Below are 21,474 nucleotides of genomic sequence, written 5' to 3'. Positions count from 1 at the left end.
GGAACAGCCTGAGAAATACACGTTTGCCACGGAGGTGCGAAGGGTCTTCCTTTGATGGCAGCTGACTCCTGGCCTGCAACAGACAACCAAAAGCCTTTTGCTGAGGCGTGTGGTGGTTTCTTTGAAGCCAAAGGAAGGAATTTTGACTAATCTTGTCTAATGAAGGGAGAAAAAAGCAGAAGATTGAATTTTGGCCAGAAGAAAAACCGCGAGTGCCTTCAGGGCGCTTAACTTCACCCCTGCTAAACACACTGCCCGTGGTACCGTATTATTAGGCTGTTGTTCTCTTCTCCCTCTTGCTTCCGCAGCTGGACACGGCACAGTTTCAAGAGCACAGCAGACAGCGCTTGAAACTACCTCCTAACTTCTAACATTGCTCCCACAACAGTCAGGTTGGCGAGAACACACCCCAGCCCATTTCCCCACGCGCACAAACGAAGCCAGGGGTGGAAGGAGTAGCGCTGGGGGAGGAGAGAATTTGGTAGGATGTAGCCATTCTATAACCATTCTTTGGCACTGGGAAAGTGTGCGTGCACCAGTCCAAGAATTCACTCCAGGAAGCTTAAGTGAAACTGGCATTCAGGGACAACGTAATAAACTATACAGATGCCAAGTTTAACTACCCAAAATTGAAAGAGAAAAAACCCTTCATTCCAGGTCATGAGAGTAAATATACAACAACAGATCCTGGACCACATATTATCTGGACAAGTACTGTAGGAGCATGTCGTCAACTTTCCAGGCCTGCATTTGAGTGGAAGAAGCAAATTAAAAAAATCTCAGCTGAACTTAGAGAAAGCCAAAAGAGCACAAATCACTCTTGCATCCAAGACAATTCCGGTGTGTTTCTTTAACTGCACAAATAACTTGCTATCATAATAGCCTAAAGGCTACAGCTATATTGCTTAGCAATCCTGCTGCCTCTGGGAACATGAATTCCTCCACTGAAACACAAGGTTAGTTTGTACTGTGCAGTTACAGCCGTGGTAGAACAGAAAGAGGCCTTGAACTTGAAGGTCTCTGCTTGGCAGACTGAAACACAGCTATGTAGAAAGCCCTCATTTATGCACTCACTGTAGAAGGGAAGCATACCCTCATTTATTACTCAGTCCTTCAACCAGCTAGGCCCCCAGTCCTTGGCTGGTAGTTGCACTGACAGCACAAACCCCCTTGGTTCTTCCTACAGCTACAGGAAGACCAGGATACAGAGTAATTTTATCTGAGTTTTATCCTTCAACCCTCCTGTTCCTCCCCTTATAAGCAATTTCATTTTATATCGATTGAGAACAAACATGGTGCTGAACAAATCAACAGCAGCATCAATCAACAAATCTATCCCATTTCAGGCAACATGTGGTTACCTAAAACCTAATCTGGAAGGCCTTGTATCTTTGAGTTTGCAGGAGAAGTTTATCTTCACCTGCATAGGCAAAATCTACTCAACTATATTTAAAACTGCTGCCCCACCCTGATACAAACTTGTTTTCAGGAAACAAAGTTAAGTTTTATTTGAAGTGAAAAGGAAGCATGTGAATACCACAGTGTGCTGTGTAAAAACATCATTCTCAAAAAATCTGGAAAGGGAGTATGTAATTATTGGGTTGTTGCCAAAAGAAATCTGATTCTTTGGACTATATAAAAATGGTTATAAATTAAACTAATTCTAGAACATTTCCCAACACTAATAATCCAAAGCATGTCAGATGTCACGAGATGAATACTTGTTATTTTCTCTACATCGAAAGCAAATACATGGAATACTTTAAATGTTATTTCTAAAGCATCTTCAATTTATAATTACAGAAGTGTCTGTGCTTTGCCAGTTCCGCACAGAAAGATCTTCTATTGGCTGTGTAGAAAGGAATTTAAAAGGGCATCAAAATGTTAGACTTCTCACCAAATATAAATATAACCTCATTTAATTAGGAAAACAGTTTGATATATGTGCCTTGGAAGTAGAGAACTGCATGGTTTTTCTGGGGGGGGGGGGGGGGGGAAGAAGTAACATTATGAAGCATTTAACTCAAAATCAGAATGGTTCTTTAATAATTGCAAATGAACTTTTTACAATATCAGTTTTCTAACTTTCTGGGCACACTTCCTGGTAAACACTTGAGTGACCTCTGTGAGTTACAAAGAGTAAGTTTTCTGTGTTACACAGCTAAAAAAAACTGGACATTCTTAACAACTTGGCATCACATTTTTTTTTAAAAAACAGATCACAATAATTTAGACAGCATTTATAGCATTATAAAACCAGAATCTCCCTCTTTAATCACTCACAAGAGCAGCCATTAAGAATACAACAGCTTTAGGAATACAAACAATGAAGATGTAAAACTATCTGTGCAAAACTGCATTATTTTTACTGTCTAAAATTTCAGGGAAGTAACACCGCCAAAAGCAGAGAGAGGATAACAAAGACAAACGGTCATGAAAGTAATGCTACCTTAAGATTTTCAGACAGGAATTACATTAAGAAGTAAATATTAGGTAAAGAAAAAAAAAATCTGATGGCACCTTGAACAACAATGACAAGTGTCCTGGAAATTGCAGCTGAACAAGAACTGATACAGGTTAATGTCAGAGTCTCTTTCAGGAGTAGCGATCGATTTGGGGGTATCAACTTTAGCATTTCTTTCCATGCAAAAAAAAAATCTATCTTTCCAACATCTTTGCTTTGCGGGCTACTAATGCATTTAAGAATGAGCAGTCTTTTGAGGAGTGTGCTTTCTTCCATGCATCTGAAATCTTTAAAACAGCTGGATCATTGATTCCCTGGATTTCCCTACTCCAATCCATTTAACTGCAGGAGAGAAAAGCAAACTTTTACTGTAAGTAATACAAAGCAAGATCAGATTGTATCTTAAGATACAAACTTACCTTTCTTAAGCGCTTAAGATCTTACGTACCACAGCCCGAAAAAACCCACAGCATATGCTATTAGTGCGTTAAGAACTTCTAACTATGTCTATTGTGCATTCAGTAAGAATGCACTGCTAGCTTAGTAAAGCAGGAAGAGTCTTGAAGCTGCCATAGTCATCAATATTCCAGATCACAGGGAAAATGATACATAGAAACTGTCACAAAAGTAAAGATGTGCATCATCTCCCAATTCCCAGCTTTGGATAGAACCACAAGATCATCTTTATTAGGGAGCACAAGAGAAATTAGTTAGTTTAGAACCTCTGACTGCCACATGTATTTAATCACACTAATATAGCAGCAGTACCACTGACTTGGTAATGGCAGCAGAACAAAACCCCCATTATAACCAATCCGAAGAACACTTAAGTGAGTTATAAAAATCTCAGCTGAACTAGAACTGTAGTATAAGACAAAAGATTACATATTAAAACTTCCGAAAATTTTCAATTCAACAGCTAAATAGATAGATAAAAGGTAGTAAAACAATAGTTACAGGTATCACTAGGTTCATCAGAATAAGCACAGCTACAAACTAGTTTTCAGTATTTTGAGTGCTCATTAAGGCGAAGTACAAGATCGTTTTCACGGACCAGGAAAAAAACACAGCAACAACAGAATCTGTTTTACTTACCAGGAACACCCAACTCCATTTCTATAAAGCGAACATAGTTTTGTGCATTTACAGGCAGCTCGTCAAACGTTCTTGCATTTGATATGTCCGTATCCCATCCTGGGAGTGTCTCATACTGAACCTCTACTTTATTTAAGACTTCCTGGTTGGCTGAGAAGCAAACACGAACAAAAATATTATGTCTACAAAGATTACGTATTCTCCACCACTAAACCCATAACTGTAAAGCTTTTTATTCTTTTCTTATAGAAATAAATTTTCTTTCAAAGAAATCTTCTTTTACTCATAAGATATCACCATCACTGAAAGTGCTGAAGTGTGCCTTTTTGTTAACATAAGCAGAGGAAAAAAAAAAATACAGTAGCTTAGAATAAGGCGCTACCCTTCCTCCTTCTGAAGAGGGAAAGTGACTGAACACCTAACTCTTGGACGTCCACAGGCATTTTTACTTGGAAGCCTCTCTGATGAGCCTAGCTAGGAGAAAGCTGAAAGCACCTGGAACGGAACGGTCTAAACTTGTCTACAATCTTTCACTACTCTGTATTAGTTCAATTCCTTACTTCCCCAAAGGAGAAGAAGAAAAAGGGCTACATTTCTTGATGCTTCAAATGATTCTCTCATGTTGCTCCAGCAGGTGCGATACAAGACGATGTGTGATAAAGATAACCCACAAACTGAGCTCAGTATAGTAAAGGATGTCATCACCACCTAGATTTCCCTCTGCTCTTCCCTTAAGGGATTTACCTTTTAGGCTTCCTGGAATATTCCTTATTAACAGCTGAATTAGATAACAGAGAGCAGATATAATGATATCTGGTAGTCTGGTACTATAATTGGGAGAGAGAATGACATGATGTTACTTCCAATTCAAAAAGAATAGCTGAAATTTGGGATCTTAGCACCAGTGTAAGAAAAAGATCCTCCAGCAATTTCCTGAAACTGAACATAAAAACAACCATCTGGGTCAGACCAAAGGAGCACCTAGCACAGTGTCCCAGGTCTTTAACCTACAGTAGACGCCCAGAAAAAGAGCACAAGGAAAAAAAGGCAAGCATGAAGTAAAGCTTCTCCAAAATAATCTCTAAATTTCCTAAGGATCTGTATTTTCAAAGACTCCTGAGCTAGAGGCTGTGCCTGTCTGTGCTGAAGACACTCTGCCCCATGAACTTGGACAGGAGGCACTAAGAGGCCTAGACCATAGCTTTTGCATTCCTTTTAAACTGATCAGCTCGGAGCTAGCAGGGAGTTCAGTCTTTCTTCCATAACCTCCTATGGCTGGACAGAAATGGAGATACTGGCCAGCTCCATAGCAAAGGATTAGCAGCTGAAGTCAGCTGTAAGTTTACAAGACATTTTCACGTCTTTCTTAACAGGAGATTATGAAATGCCCACAAAAGTCTAGAGCTAAAAAGAAACCTGAGTGAGACCCGTATGATTCTCTGATCCAGCTGGAAAAAGGAACAATATATAAAATATGGCATATTTTTTCCCCGAGATGGTGGGCGCTATGTGTGCTTCCAAGTTAGAGACCGTCATTTCACAAGAAGGGCAGATCACTAACATCTCCAAGAGAGTGGGAGGATAGGGAGGGAAGAGAGAAAGAAATACCCTGCCAGCAAGAGATTCCCAGACTAGATCTCTTCTAAATTTAATTCAAAATGTCGAAGTGGCAGGTAAAAATAATAATTATACAAGTGCACAGCATGCAAAGATGTAGACATCAGAAATAATCTAATGGCCTACAAAACACCAAGGGGGAAGAAAGTTACCTTTTCTATTTATGCCAGGGGCAGGGGTAGTAAGTAACCTGCAGCATATGTGCTGAAAACGCTGCCAAATGTTGAGCGTAGCAAAGAGAGAGGTGTGGAACACAGAGGCACTGTGAGAGACAGCACCTTCCAGATTACCAGAAGTTCAGCTCAAACACCTTCCTGACACTGAAGGAAGACAGCGTGTCAACAGCAAAGACAACAGCTTGTACTGAATTTCTACCAGAGTTCTTAATTGCTCATACAATAAAGCAAAATCCAGTTAGGCAGGTGAGCCAGGTTGTGCTGCTATGACCAAAGGTCAGCTCCCTGTTACCTGGACACACACAGGGAGCAAAAGTCCACCCTCAGAAGTTGTAACAAGATGCTGGTCCCATCCGAGAGACACAATGAAGTGGGGTGGGGGGGAAAGAACCCAAAACCCAAAAAGTAAGCACTGAAGTCTTTGCAATGGAAAACATGGCCACTTCTTTATGTCATCTTTAGTGATGACATAAAGCCTGAGGTGGTCCTCCTGGCTTGACCACAAGACAGACTTAATAGCCCCCAGGTTAGATGACAGGGCTACAGATGAGGCATTTACTGAGCAGCTCTCAATTCAAATGTGCAATCTCCATTATGCCCAAAGGCCATCTACCTAATATTTCCTTAATATTTTGATAAGGGTATCAATCAGGGAATATCAGAGTCTCAAAAAGGCAAAAAGCATTCCCTGGTTTCGAGCAAGATGAGTACTAAATTTCCTAAATAAAAGTGCTTGCCATGTCATTCAGCATGCAGTCAGATTGTAACTGGCACTTTTGTTGGAAGATACTGGAGAGCAAATCAATTACAGAATTCCCCCAAGCACATGGAGCAACACAAGATTTTTTTGTTAATTCCTTATGAATTTTCCCACTGGATATGTACTATTTTCAAGGACTACTGGCAGATCATCGCTTATCTTTATACCTAATTACATCTTTATACTACATAAATCTGTGAGTTGTATCTGATTACTACAGTTAATCTCACCCACAAAAGTTCTCTGCTGCTGCTATCATCTGAAAAATCATAACCTATGACCAGTCTGAAACCCTGAGGCAGCAACTACAATGGAAACAGGCATCTATGTGCACACTGGAAAAATCAGGAAGGCCAATCTTCAGTACTGGTTAATCATCTTCCTTGTTCTGGAGTATCTCTACTATAGCAAAATTAAAAAGATGTATTATCCACGAAAACATTGTTTTGTGATATTTGAATATTTTAACATGCAGATACATTTTTTTTTCAGGTAAAAATGATCACTAAGATGACCACTGTTCTCCTCAGGAGCTATAGTTTCTATCACATTAAACTGCTGTATGTTGGTCCTATTGGAAACCAGTCTTGCTTTCACCTAAATTAATTGCTCATTTCCTCCCGCACCCCTTTTGCTTCTTTTCCATAGCGTAGGTGTGACAGGTTTCTGGATGCTCTGCGAACCATTAAAGGGAACCGAACTGTTAGAAAATAACACAGGGAGAAAAACCTGGCTTTTCAACTGGATCAGTTCTCTCATGTGGCTCACCACATGCTTAAACGAAGACTTGTCCTGCTAGACGAGAGCATGAATACAGTAGTGGGAGTAAGGCACTGGGTTTAGACTGTGAAACAAGCTTCTAATTTAGCTTGAAGGTAATGCAGGCTGTATTAAAGGGATAAAGCAGTAACATTTACGTTGAAGAAGCTTTATATGCATCTTTCTAATAGACAAATGACACTATTTGGTACAGGTGTCTTTAGGGTGCGGGCACAGGTGTGGTACAAGGCGTCTCTGATGCATCTGGGAAGACATTAACGGCACAAGAAATTGTACTTGCAAAAGTCAAATGCAATTAAGTATTGAATTACATTTCACCAAAATCTAAAAAGAAGCAGTCTTACCAGGAAAATGAGGTATGATTTCACCATCTAGTTTGTATGCAACACCAACTTTGATTTCTGGAAATACATCCAAGATGTCCAATTTGGTAAGCGCCAATCTATAAAGAAACATTACTCCAGTTAAACAGTTTCCAACAACTCTCATCACACTGTAAAACCACCAGAAGAAAAATGGACTCCTGCACATTGCAGTTGATTCCCTTTCCTCAGAAAGACAGCTTATATGCCACTAATAAGTCATACCAGATAAAGAGGAAGACAGCCTTTTTGTCATACCCTTAGATTTAATACTACAAGAAAATGGCAAAATTCAAAGAACAGGTATTTTCAATTAAAGTGATTGCTCTATAGCTTTAAGCGTCAGAATTTTAATTGAACAGTGTGATGCCAAGATGCTTTATGACCATTCCTTTGAGACTTTCATAGCACAATGCCATTGCTGTCTGTTCCTGTCCTCAGCCAAATGTTCCTGTCCTACAGTGAAGGCAGTAAAATAACCAATCACTGGCTCTGTAAATACCTGGCTGCGTCCTATTTTAAATAAAAAGCACAAAGGACAAGGACAATAGGAAAATTTAAGTAAAGCATGTATTTACAGTCTCATCTACGAGACGTTTTATACCAGTTGTGTTTCAGACAGATGATTTTAATTTTAATTAAAAACCCAAAGTAATATCCAAATTTTCTACATTTACACAATACCGCTGAAGATACTGATAGGTTTCCATCTGTCTTATTTTGAAACTAACAAAACAAAACCCCATAAACTATATTGGGTTTTAAGGCCCTCATGATGCATTTGATTCGGTTCAGTGGGATGGCAGGGGTTGGGGTAGCTTGGAGCACCAAGCACTAAAAACCGTAAGTGCTTCTTAGTTCAGTTTAAATGAGAAATAAAGATGTGCTACAAATACAGGAAAAATTTATGAGTGTGAAAATGTCAAATATAAAAATATTTAATGCTAGGAAAAATGAGAATCAGTTAATTTATCAAAATATCAAAACAATCAACAAATGACTGCTAACAGTCAATGTTACTAACTAGTATATGTACAATTCACAGTAATCTGTAACATTTCATGATTTTATGTCAAGTTGCCAGCAAAGCTGCCAAAATAACTCACGCAGTGAATCCATTAATCATGTAGGCATATCGGAGCAACACGAGGTCCAGCCAGCCACATCTTCTCTTTCTACCAGTGGTAACGCCAAACTCTTTACCTCTCATTTGCAGCAATTCTCCAATTTCCTAACAAACAATAACACGTGAACCTTTTTTTTTTTTTAACAATACATGATGCAGGTGCATACGTAACATTTTGCAATACTGTAAATTACCTTAAAAGTTCTCACCACCATTTTTCACAAAGTTATCCATCGGGGTGAAAATGTAAATACAAAATACTATTTCTAATTCAAGAGAATACCATTTGAGTAAATCTCAGAATCTGTTCCTGCTCTGGCCTCCTATTCCATAGGCTGGTCTAAAAACTGACAATCGGATTTGGCAGTTCAGTAAGATCAGCCTAGAATCTGAAGAATGAGATATCCACATACACCATCATCTACTCTCATTTAGCCAGTAACACTGATTTAACGTAGAGACAGACACACCAAGTTATTTTACCCAGTTACAGGTCACGCTGATAACACTCACGTTATTTTGTTCTGTAGGAAAGGCACCGATTCCAACTCTCGTCGTATATGCTTTCACAACTCCATACACTTCCCCAACATTCTGCGGTGGCATGCCCAGACCCGTACACACCCCCCCAACCGTGCAGTTTGATGAAGTCACAAAAGGATATGTGCCTATTAAAAAAAAAAAGGTTTTAAAAAACAGAACACTGGTCTTTATATATATATATAAGACAAACATCACAATCTCACTTTTAAAAAAGCTGTTTCTATCAAGAACCTTCCGATTTTGTTAGCAAAATTACAGTGTTTTAAGGAAAACTGCAGCATTTATAATTTCCAATTGATTGGGGTAATCTTTTCCACTCGTGCCTCATTAGCAACCCAGATTCCCATCATCTTCCTTTAGATTGTGAAACAGTAGAAAACAAAGTGTTATATAAAGGGTTTTAGAAGATGCAAGCTGATTCTTCAAAAGTCAACAAGTATTTTGCCTATATACTTTACCTCTGAGGTCTCCAGTTTTCTTATCAAGTGAATTTTTTCTTCTCATATGAAATGTATAGACACTGAAGAAATAGCTACATACTATTTAAGAAGAGTCACCTGAATCTTTAGTCATTCAAATAATTAACCTTGTGAGATTCTAAAGCCTTTTGAAAGAGATTAATTAAATACTTCCCTGCCCACCTAATTATTTGTTAGTCAGAGAGTACTATTCTTCCAAAATACAAAACATTCCTGCCATAAAAACAGCTAAACACAGAAGAGTAAATTTAGTGTCCCTCTTTCACAAGATAAATACATAGCAACGTATGTCTCAAAAAGGTTATACCTACCAAAATCTATGTCCAGCAGTGCTGCATTTGCACCTTCTACTAAGATCTTCTTTGGTGGTCCGTGTAAAGCCTCATACATGAAATAAACACCATCCCTTACCATTGGTTTTATTTTTTCAATGCAGCCCTGAATAATACAAAAGACCATTATATGGTATCATTTCAGTATGATAAAGCCAGCAGGAGTACAAGTGCTATTGCTCCCTCAGCAATGTTGTTTTTTTCTCTTGAAAGGGAAAAGCAAACAAAGAAATGCTAAATGTGCCATAATATGTGAACAAAGAAAGGAAGAACATTAGACTAAGATTTACACATGTGTGCTATTCCTAAAAGGAAAGAAAAAAAAAAAAAAAGAGAGGGGGGTGGGGAGAGAGAAACTAAAAATCCAAACTTTTGAAACACTTCAGAAATACTCAAGCCTGAGTATAGTCACTATACTTCACTGGATTTGGTATTTCATTTCCAAGTATTCAAAATTTCTCCCCCCAAACCACCATGTGGGGAGCTCCACTTGGCCATCTGAGGCCAACAAATGCACACAATTGTAAAGCAGCACAAATTTGTGATATAGGTACAAGTATATTTGTAAGAAATGAGTTTGAAGTAAGAATTTATTTATTGGAATTAAGGGTCAAGTGCCTGAATGCCACTGAGTAGATGGATCCAAGAAGCTGGCAACATTCAGATCAGCACTTGGTACACAGTCTTTCTCCTCATGAGAAAGTATGGACCTTCTCATTCTAATGGTTCACTTAGCGTGAACTGTAACACTTGGACTTTCAAAATTTAACCTAGTGCATTAGCATAAACCAAACATCGAGTGCAATTAGTTTCCTTCAAGATACAAGTATATATTATGTTACACCCTAAAAATGAGTTTCAGATAGATATTTTGTAACCCTAATATAAGTTAAGTAAACTATAAAGCATTATAAAGCACTCAACCGTAACCGATTTTTAGGTTTAAATACTGATAAAAACACAACTCAACATGTGTACCAGGTATTATTTAAAGCAAGACAAACAGAAGTGCTAAGAAATTCCATATACTCCATTCTAGAGCTCGTAAACTCAGTTTAGTGGCAACTAAAGATACAAGAAGGATTTCTTATGCCTGATTTTCTGAAAGGATTAAACATGTAACTGTGCACGCCCACCCCTGTTCCACACATTCCTCAATGGTTTCAAACAATTCATCAAATTTGGTTGAAGTTTTCTAAGAAGCAAAAAAACAACCCCACTCATATGAAGTTTTTATAAAATGCATGAACAAAGAGACTGGGTAAGGGTAAGGCACCTGACATTTTTTTTTCAAATAAGAGCCTGGGTGCACTGCAAAAAACACACTATTAGGCATACGAGGATTAATACTAGTAAGAAATCTCACAACTGTCCCAACTGCAGGGAAAACATCTCAAAATTCATAATTAACCACAAGACTAGTTTGCTGGCGATCAAGCTTCATTAGTTCTGCTGACGATCAACTTACTTTTTTTTTTATGTTGTCAGTATATTTTTTTCCTTACAGCTTATTAGAGTAATAATTTACTTCAGTTCTTAAGTTTGAGCCAAGGAGTTAATATTCTGCTTTACAATGAAGCACACCTTCCCCAACTACAGTCTTGGGGTTTTTTTTCTCCTAAGCCAGTTTGTTTCAGCACATGGAAGTAAAAAATAATTCTCCCTATACAAACCTTTTTCTTAAAGTTTACAATATCTCTTTTGAAATGCTGCATAAAGCGAGGTCAACAGTGCCATCAAGGATGTTAGCAGACTTTTTTGAATTGATACATACCAATTTCCCATGATACATATTGCATTTTAACTCTTCACGCAAGCACAAGTGTCAGCCACTGAGAGACTTGGGTATCAGTAACTGCATACAGTGATACAATCATCTGACAGACAGAAGCAGGCTTACCTTGAGCTTTTCCAACTCCCCTTCAATATCTATCTCTAAGGTAGGGTATATCGCTTTGTACTGATTGGCTAACACTTTGAACCTGGAAGGCAAAAAGGTTTCACTAAGGTTTTTGGGTTTTGTGTTTTCCTCACACCCCCACCAATCTTAGGCTTTACAAGTTACCTATCTGTAATTATTTGGTGACTAAACAATTTAACCAAACTTTTTAATAACTACGAATAATATTTAAAACTATAAATAAAACTGTTCTCATATTTTAAAATAACTTTACATTTAAAAAGTAGCAGCAGCCAGATGTAATGGCTTACACAGGGTACTACCCGGAAACTGAAAACTATGTTTACAACTGTGCATTAAATACAGAAATTACCTCTCAGAAAATTCATCAAAATCAGCAACAAGATCACACATTCTGAGTCCACTTCGAGCTGCTTTTGAAGAATATACTGGACCGATTCCTTTTTTGGTAGTTCCCAAACTTTCAAAAGATAACAACAGGAGTTATTTTTTTATATAAAAACAATGTGTTTCTTTAAAGCTAATACATCCCTAGCATAAAATGAAATGCTGTTAATTGTGAACATTTAGATTCTTGTTTCAAGCATTTGCATACTAAAAGTATCTTGTGTTTTAAGTTTCAGAATCACTGTTTATAGACATAAATATATTTATCTTCTACATATTTCTGGTTTTGAGCCAACAACTTTTAATACTTTAGTGAACTCAACGTATTTATTTGTACACAATTCCCAACCTTTATACTTAAGGAACTGAATACCAAGACTACATCCTTCAGTACTATGAACTAACAGAACACCTTCCTAAAATATTTGTCCTAAAGAAAGTCCTCCATAAAGCAACAGCACAAATAGTAGAGATTTCAAGTTTGTATGTAAGAAATATTTCACTGAATCCTGAAGACCTCAGATGTAGCCAGGAAAACAGAAAACACTATCAAGCATCCAAGAGTGACAATGCTACCCAAAATGCTCTATGTTAGAAAGGGTTCGGGAACAGATTTACCACTGAAGATGATTCTGAAAACCTGAATTCTGCCTTGGCTTTACCTACCCACTCTGCCCGAAAAGCCTCTTTCAGCTCTAATCAGTGATATCATCAGGCACAACTGGCTTGCGCCGACTTCGCTGCCAGAGAAGTACAGCTAGTTCAGAAAGGGTATTCTGCCAGTCATGCTGAACAGCTACCACAGCGGAGCCAGACTGCACTCACCGCAGGCAGATTATCAAACACCTCCCCAGCCCTCTCAAAAGGTTAAGTAACTTTTTAAGGAGAACTGAACAGGTGTGCAGCATTTTCCAAAGCATGCTGTGCGTTGCTAAGCTTTGTTCTGCACTTAGTTTTAACTGTTTGGGGTTTTTCGGGGTTGGTTGTTGTTGAATTACTGGTGGGGTGTTTTTTTGTTTGGTTGGCTGTTGTTTGTTTTGGGTTTGAGTTTTTTTGGAGGGAAGCGGGCAGAAGCATTTGCTCTGGGGTTTTTTTGTACACACACCCCCACACCCCACCCCCACAAGCAGACACAGAAAGCCTTATCTTCTTCAATTATAAATTCTGCACATGCAGAGTGGCTCAGATTTCTTCAAACTGCCTTGAAGGTACCATACCGAAACTCAGTCCAAGAGGGACTCCAGTTCAGGTGGAAGGTACAGGTCATAACTAAACTTCATGTTAAAGGGTATCAACTGATATGTGAGTGAACTGAAATGCAGTTCACAGTCACTACAAATTCATTTAAATTTGGTTATTAGTAGTATGGAGTAGATTCAAAACAACAATCTTGGTGAAAAAAACCCAAATTCTTCCAATTAGACTCAATACTGAGTAATCTCAGGGAGTGATATGTTTGCCTCCAGTCAAAAAAGAAAGACATTTTATGCCACTTGCATCACAGCATCATTTAACCAGACCAGGACCTTGTAGCTTAAATAACTGACTCTAGCCTCTGCCCCAATTCATACCTTCCACAGAGAGTATTTTAAGAAGCTGGTTTCCATTTAGAATTAAGCTGTCAGAAGACCATATTTATAGAAGTTAAAACAATAATGTAAGTAAAATATACCATATAAAATTACCTTTCCTATAAACTTTCTGCAAGGGAAGCTACATTAGCCTGACTTGTGACTGTTTTTTGAGCTACATTTGAACAGATAAAAGCATTCAATTAAAATAAAAAAATAAGCTTACAATTTATAACGATCAACTCTGAAGTGTTAGGCACAGAAGAATTTTAATGCCAAATATGCTGTGCCCTCAAATCTACAGTTAGACTATAGTGCCCTCAAATCTACAGTTAAACAGCAGACTATTTCAATTCCCCATTCCAGCCCCAACTAACAGGGGACAGTCTTTTGCTAAAGAGTTTATGAAAGCCTTTTCTTAGCCACCCTATAATAGTACTTCCTCCACTACAGAGACTTAGATACTTGCAATCCATCAGCAGTTTTAACAAGCTTGAAAATGGTACGATTGTTGCAGAATTTCAAGAACCCACAGAAAGAAGTAATACAGCACTTAAGAGAGATTAGATTGCTTAGCTTTGAATGTAACTTCCATTTTCTGGGCTTCTTTAAAACAAATTAATTGGAGAAAAGTGGTTATTTCTTCACTGGGCTTTCCCTTACAATCCTTAACACTAACTAATAAAGTTGCTCCTTCTCACAAGTAGCTGAGTGACTGACAGTGGTTTTAATTGCAAATATTGTCATACAGCAATTTTACCTTGCGCTCCATAAACATTCAAAAATAGCTGATATACACATACTGGCTCATAAAAAATAATATAGAATCACAGAATGGTTTGGGTCGGAAGGGACCTTAAAGACCATCTAGTTCCAACCCCCCTGCCATGGGCAGGGACACCTTCCACTAGACCAGGGTGCTCAAAGCCTCATCCAGCCTGGACTTGAACAATTCCAGGGATGAGGCATCCACAGCTTCTCTGGGCAACCTGTACCAGTGACTCACCACCCTCTCCGTGACGAACTTCTTCCTGATAACCAATCTAAACCTCCCCACTGTCAATTTAAACCCATTACCCCTTGTCCTCTCAGAACAGGCCTCTGTAAAAAGTCCCACCCCAGCTTCCTTGTTCTTCCTGTTTACTTTTTAATACCTGAAATAACAGGTAACACGACAGCTGGTATAGCACAGTCAAGCGTGAAAATGACCCAGCATAATAATAATTTACAAGTTATCACTCAATAGCAACCTGTGTGAAGCAAGTTACGCCCACATCAGACACTCTCTTAAAGGTTATTGTCATGGATGATACCTTTTATAGGTCTCAGTAAGGAAAACTGAATTTCTTTTCATCCACAGAGACAAACTTCCAAGACTGGTATCTCAGAAGTCTATAGTGCTGCATTACTTTCCAGCTGTAGACATTTCACAATTCATTCTGCCAGCTTTCCCCCACTTCCAAGAACTAGCAAAGTACTTAGAAATCCCATGTTAAAAACACAGCAGCTAGTTAAGTTTCAAAAGCTTCAGAAAATCAGTGGCAGCATACAGTAGACAATGTAAACATTTACATTCACTTCTGCCAGTGAAGCATCATGAGATATCAAAGTATCAGACCTTTCAGTAATTTGGAGATGACAAAGGTGTCCTCTAATCTTCATAACTAGAAATCTATTTTTACAGAAACAAACATCTCCACAGTAAACAATTAAAACATTAGGAAGCAGGAACCCTTTTTATAAAGCAAATCAGGAACTAGGAACTATTTTTATAAGGCAAAATATCAAGATACAACCCTTTCATTAATAAAAATCTGCTACCCACTGGAGGACAAAAGTATAAGAAACGATTGATCCCTGCATACTCCACATCCAACAGTTACAAGGATAATTAACACTTTTTTTAAACCCTATGACAAACAATAACAGAAATCCAATATATTAAGTCATATGTCGGTACTCAGTCACCCTAATGTTTGACAAAATACCTACTTCTGTCCTGCTTGTTCTTGTCTCTGTTGTTCTTGGATGCCATCAGCAGCTTGGTGGAAATCAAATACTAAGAAAAAAAAATAACTTCAGTAGAAGATTGTGTGAAAAAATTGCCACATCAGTCATGATTTCTTCAAACCAACACCAGTCCCATTTATCAGTGCAGAAAACAAAACTATACACACCGAGGAGAGGCAAGTAAAATGACAAGGGTTTTTTTCTCCTTTTTTACAAGTTTCATTTTTTCACAGGGAAGAGTTCTGAGGTTTTTCAGAATTTGTTTTGTAGAATACTTGCAGACTTGTGTATATACTTCCCACAAAATAACTCAGCCACTGCAGCTTCGTAGTGGCCCAAAAGAATATATGGACAACAAACAAAGAAAACATGCATTTGAAAAATATCCTGGAAAACAGGTTATAGTAAAAAACATCATACTGTTGAAATTTAAGGTGGGAACTTTAAGTAAACATTCTCATTCATTTTAAAGATTTCTTAAACCATTTTATTTTTGTGTTTTAGCCAACATCAATTAAAACACCTCTGGAAATACAAAAGCTCCCAACTGTCTTATGTAAACAGAATTCACCTTCACAAGCCATGATTTTTTTTTAAGCATTACTTACTATTAATGACAAAGATTCTGCAAAGTATTCCTTGCACCAATTGTCTACCATAAAAGCAAAATCCGGCAAGACTCATGTCAAATACAGTGGTGCAACAGTCTGTGGGTTAACAGAAGCCAGCTTATTTTTCTCAAGTACTATCTCCTGAAAGTTAAACAACTATCTACACATTACACAGGAAAGACTGAAAACTCACCAGAAAAACAGTCCCTCTAGGACAAGGGTGGTTTTCCTTGTTTGCCTTACTAATTTATTTTTTTGTTTATTTCTACACATCCCTATAATTTAAATGATTAGATTATCCCAGCAGCTTGAACTTATTTTTGGTTGATCTTTTGTTACAGACGAATCATTCACACACCCATTTTAGAGACGGCGTATTTATCGTGGAAACTGATCTCCAGACTGTCATCAAAGCTTTCTGAACAGAAGCATTCTCAAAGTTCATTTATGTTACGAGGCTGAATGATTACAAGTGACAGTCCTACTTACTCAGGACCTGTTTAGCTATGAAAACTTCACAGTACTGTCATCCCAATACAATAATTGCAGAACATTTTTTCTAATAATTTAGTCTTTCCCAAGTAATTCCCTACAGTGATTCTACTCTCAGAAAAGATTTTAGTACCTTAGGAACAGTTACTCAATTATTTCAAAGTCAGCAGTTACTCCAAAGAAAAAAAACATTTATTCTGAAATGACAGGTTCACTGAAATATGCCAGATGGGTCAAACAAACAAACAAACAAACCCCCAGAAACACTAAAACCAAAAGCAAAACCTTCTCTCTAGTGTTACAAGCTTTTATCTGATAAAGACCCTGAAAAGTTCACACCTTCAGGAGATGACTACCAGAGCAGCAATAAGCCCATTTCCTCCTACATGCTGTTACTATTATGTTGCAGTATCTAAAGATCTAATTTAAAGGATGAATTTAATAACAAAGATGTCCTAGGAGTGATACAGGAAGAGCCTCTGAAGGTCTGTGTTGGTGGTTGGGACTCTAAATGCTACTTTACTCCAGGCTCTGAACCGCAGAGTCATCTGGAACATAGGCTGGAATCAATACGCGTCACTGACTGATGAGCTCCCTGCGAGAGGGGCAGCCACTGCCTCTATGCCTGTAGAGCCCTTCCCACAAAGTCTCCTCTCTGGAGTACCCAGCACTTTACTCAGTAGGAAGGCCGTTAGTCTGGCAGTCACACCCAGTCATGTGATTTCCCAGCAGAGAAACTGATATAAGCAACACTGCTTTTACACCCAAGTGGGTAACGAATCCTTCAGCCAACTAATTTCTGGACTGCTTTGCAACTCTAACCTTTGGCTTGGAAAGTGAACCTGCTTTCCTGACTAGGTTATGCTTACAGGACAGGATTAAAGAGTCACTGGAATATAAACCTGGAAGGGTCCTGAGCATTGAATGATTTTTTGTAGGATCTGCAATAAACTAAAGCAGCCTATGGAGACTTCATCCAAAGAAAAGTACATACCTATATATAGAGAAGGCTAAAAATTGTCACGCTTTTACTGCCATGGAAAGGTCAGAGGAAACAAAAATATTAACAAAATATCAACACCAAACCACAAACAGGAACTTACCAATATGAGCCCTGTCAGAAATTATTAGTCTTTTTTCCCAGCCTTCTAGACCTTAAAAGACAAAATTAAAGACTTCAAATTATGTTTTGTATAGCGTTTTTGTCTTCTGATGTATAAAGGATGCATACTTTTTATGTTTAGTCTTCAGTAAATCTATTCAAAGATGGAGCAATCACGTTCCAGAGGGGAAAAAAAAACCCAACGTGGATTTCAATAACTAAAACTACAGCCTACACCTGTCAGCCTACAAAGCCCAGAAATTCTGAGGAAGAATTCTAGCTATTCTACTAGTTCCTCAAATTCAGCAATCAATTGGTAACTTTTCAGTTAATAATCTAGAGCATGGATATACCTCACTTACAGCAGACTGCTGCCGGGCACGGCCATAGACATAACAGGAAGTATCAAAAAAGCTGAGTTCCAAACCAAGAAGTGATTACCACAGCATTTGTTTATATTAACATGTATCAAACTGTACACTAACACTGTAAAATGACTATGAACAGGTAATACACTTTAAGCAGTAGTTTCACTTCTTAAATTCACTGCTTTATGCACAGGAAAGAGCCTGCAGATAATTCGTATTTAGAGCATGCTGTCTTCTGAAACTGCACAGTCCCTCTTCCCGTGCAGGTGCTGGGACTTCCAGTGAGACTCCTAGCAGCTAGATGGAGTTCTGGAAAAAGACACTGTACATAACCTCTACAGAGGCATCCTCCATCCAAATCTTTTGAGGAGGGTTTGAGTTATTTTAGAGTAGTATCTTAAATTTTCTTACCTTTTCCTTTCTTTAAGTTTTTTTCAGCTTCTTCAAAGAGTCCTGGCAAATGAATTACAACGCCATTTCCTGAAGAAAACCATTACACAAAATTTAATTAATTGCACTGAGCATTGGAAAAAAAAATTCCTAACAACTCAAAGACACTTCATGTTTTGTATGCAGAATATTTTATTTAAGTTTTTCAACTTTAAAACAATGCAATTTTTATTCTTAGGTATTAGTAAGAGACTGATTTAGGCATTTTTAACTGCATGCACTGAATCTTTTTTATAAACTCAAAAAATTTTCAGTTTAGATCAGGACAAACAGTATTGTGGAAAAGTCCAGAATGCAATTTCCTCTTCCTCCCATGTAAAATTAAACTCCCTCTTTGTACTTCATTTTAATAACTCTACTGTTTTTTAAAAGCCTAGCACATTTCTATCATCGTTATAAACATTAGCATCCCCTCAAGCACACTTCTGCTGTAAATAGGCACAGAATATTCCATATATGGAGTTGGGGTTGTTAACAGACTAGCAAAAATAACAGAGGAAAAAGCTCTGTCAAAAGCCAGCTTGCTTTCCTACAGCTGTTACATTGCACAGAAAAAGGTTACTAGCTCAGACAACCAGCATCACCGAGTGCCTAATGAAGGAGCATTTCCATATAGCAAAACTGAACCATCTAAGGTTACACCTAACTCAGTAAGTAGATCAGTAGATCCTAAGCTATCAATATAATAACATCTAGCTAAAGAAGGAAGGGACCTGCCAGTTGAAACTTTAATGCATATCACCTAATTTCACATAGGTAAAAGCTTTCTAAACATCCAAATATGAAGTATTTAAGACTTCACTATAACCTTCATGGTAGAGTCCTAATCGATGGTAATAATCTATGATAATACCCCAATCATTTTGCCCTTGTCCTTTCCTTTTTCCCCTTTGAATCTATAACCCTTTCAGAGAAATCCTAAGCCAAATATTTACCCCCACCTGAGATTTTAAACACAGGGCAGACCTAAAAGAAGCTAGAACAAACTTCAGAGCAGACAAGATCAAGAGCGAGCAAATACCTACAGAGGACTTATAAAGAACTCTCTCCTGCCTACTGTATTTTTAAAAGATGGGGTCTTTCCTACTCAAACCTGAGTCCACCGAACAAAGCATGGCAAATGAGCATTCTTTTTAACTGTTTTCAATCAATAACCTTTTAAAAGAAACATAATACAGTAACACATCGAAAGAGAATAAAAGTAGTATCATCTGACACAGGCCTCAAGACTAGAAGCATTAACATCCCAACCTACCCTTCCATGGCAATCTATTTCCATGCCCATTGGCTCAATGTCTGTAGAAGAATTAGGGAGGGCAAGCTGATCCAAAACTATCCCACTATCAAGTCACAATGTAACAGCTAAAAAGAGGCAATTAACCAATAAATGCCATCATGTAAAAGAGTTAATGCCGACTTCCAATATACAGTCCCAGCTGGACCCAAGGATTCAGCAAGTACTGTTTAGGAACCAAGGAAGCAGCGACAGAGTCTCTTTAGTTGCTATGCGGTTTAGCAAACTGTCAGTGACCACTCACTCTTGGTACATGCACCCAAGCTGAGGGGCGAGACCACAGGCTCAAGGCAATAAGATACGAAGGAAGGGATGGGAAGAGCATGGCACTAGAGATTTGGAGAAGTACACTGTGTAAGGGACAGGAGTTCTGGGTATCAAAAAAGCAGGAAGAAAGTGTTGATAGGTCATAGCTTTTAGTGATCCAGAGACTATCCCGATTTGTGAAACAGCGCACAAACACAGTTATAACATTGTGTAGACATGTTTTATATTTACCTTCACTTCTACAAGGAATTTTTAAGGGCATTATTAAGTAGGTTGGTCATACAAACAATCCGAAGAAGAAAAGAAAAAAAAAAAGATGATGGGAAACAGGTTTTCAAGAGAGGAAGGGGGTAAGTAGGCTTGTAGAGACAACAGACAGGACAACCTAAACCCCCTTTCAGGAAGGAAACAGATCCTGACATCACATAGTACTGCCACTGCCCTAAGCCTTCTAACGTACTCTCCTGAGAGGACTTCTTGGTAAAAACTACATAGTGCAGAAGTCTCTTGGAGTCAGCATTCATGTCATGATGCAATGGAAAAGGGAGAAAACATCAATGTTTCAAAAGGCACTGGCAGTTACTTAGCAGGGCTGAAGATTAAAACAGAGAGGAGGAAATCTGAGAGTAAGAAATAATTGGTAGAGAAAATAAGAGGGAATGGGAGAATGAAGATATGCCAGGCAGCTAGCAGTTTGCACTGAAAGGACAGATAAGAACAAAGATGAACTATCCAAGACAATAAAAGAAACCTCTGTAATTCAAACTTCACAATAGAGTTAAGCCAGCAATAACAAGATAGTAGACCACTTCAGGCCTATGAAAATCTGAGGAAGCAAAATCCCAATCCTGTATACCCTCAGATATATTTTGTTATTTTAATATGTCAGAAGCCTGTAACTATAGTGTCTATTTGTCAGAGATGTCCCACTTACCAATGAATGCAGTGACTTTTGGATTGATGATCCCACTTGGCAGAAGATGAAAGTCATACTCCACAGAATCCACAACAACTGTATGCCCTGCATTATTGCCTCCCTGGGGGGTAGGCAAACACAGGAAAAAAAATGTTAAGTTTTTGTTACTAAAGACAAACAAATGCATAGTATAGAGATGAAATAAACTGATTCCAGCTCCAATTCTGCAGCTTTCATTTCTGTTATTGACAAAAGATCTTTCAGAGATCTCCTCCTCCCAGGAAATCAGCCAAACTTGTTTTGTTAAACTCAATGGTTTCAACATCAGTTATTATCTGTCATACAGACTTT

The 21,474-nt window shown here is 38.1% G+C and overlaps 1 protein-coding gene across 1 annotated transcript; it reads right to left on the bottom strand.

Moving 5' to 3' along the window:
* Nucleotides 1-2,239: 2,239 nt before the first annotated feature.
* ADSS (adenylosuccinate synthase) lies at nucleotides 2,240-21,244 on the bottom strand (the record flags this gene model as incomplete). The annotated part of the gene is made up of 12 exons (XM_010156712.1): nucleotides 2,240-2,806; nucleotides 3,560-3,709; nucleotides 7,237-7,334; nucleotides 8,361-8,485; nucleotides 8,894-9,048; nucleotides 9,714-9,840; nucleotides 11,635-11,716; nucleotides 12,008-12,115; nucleotides 15,606-15,672; nucleotides 17,830-17,880; nucleotides 18,608-18,676; nucleotides 21,142-21,244. Coding segments are annotated over 12 exons (1,188 nt in total), but the record flags the coding sequence as incomplete, so codon positions are not given.
* Nucleotides 21,245-21,474: the final 230 nt, after the last annotated feature.

Source organism: Eurypyga helias, unplaced genomic scaffold (assembly GCF_000690775.1).
Source record: "Eurypyga helias isolate BGI_N326 unplaced genomic scaffold, ASM69077v1 scaffold21288, whole genome shotgun sequence".
NCBI classification, from domain to species: Eukaryota; Metazoa; Chordata; class Aves; order Eurypygiformes; family Eurypygidae; genus Eurypyga; species Eurypyga helias.
The sequence above is the reverse complement of the archived record's forward strand: the minus strand, read 5'-3'. Positions and strand labels throughout refer to the sequence as shown.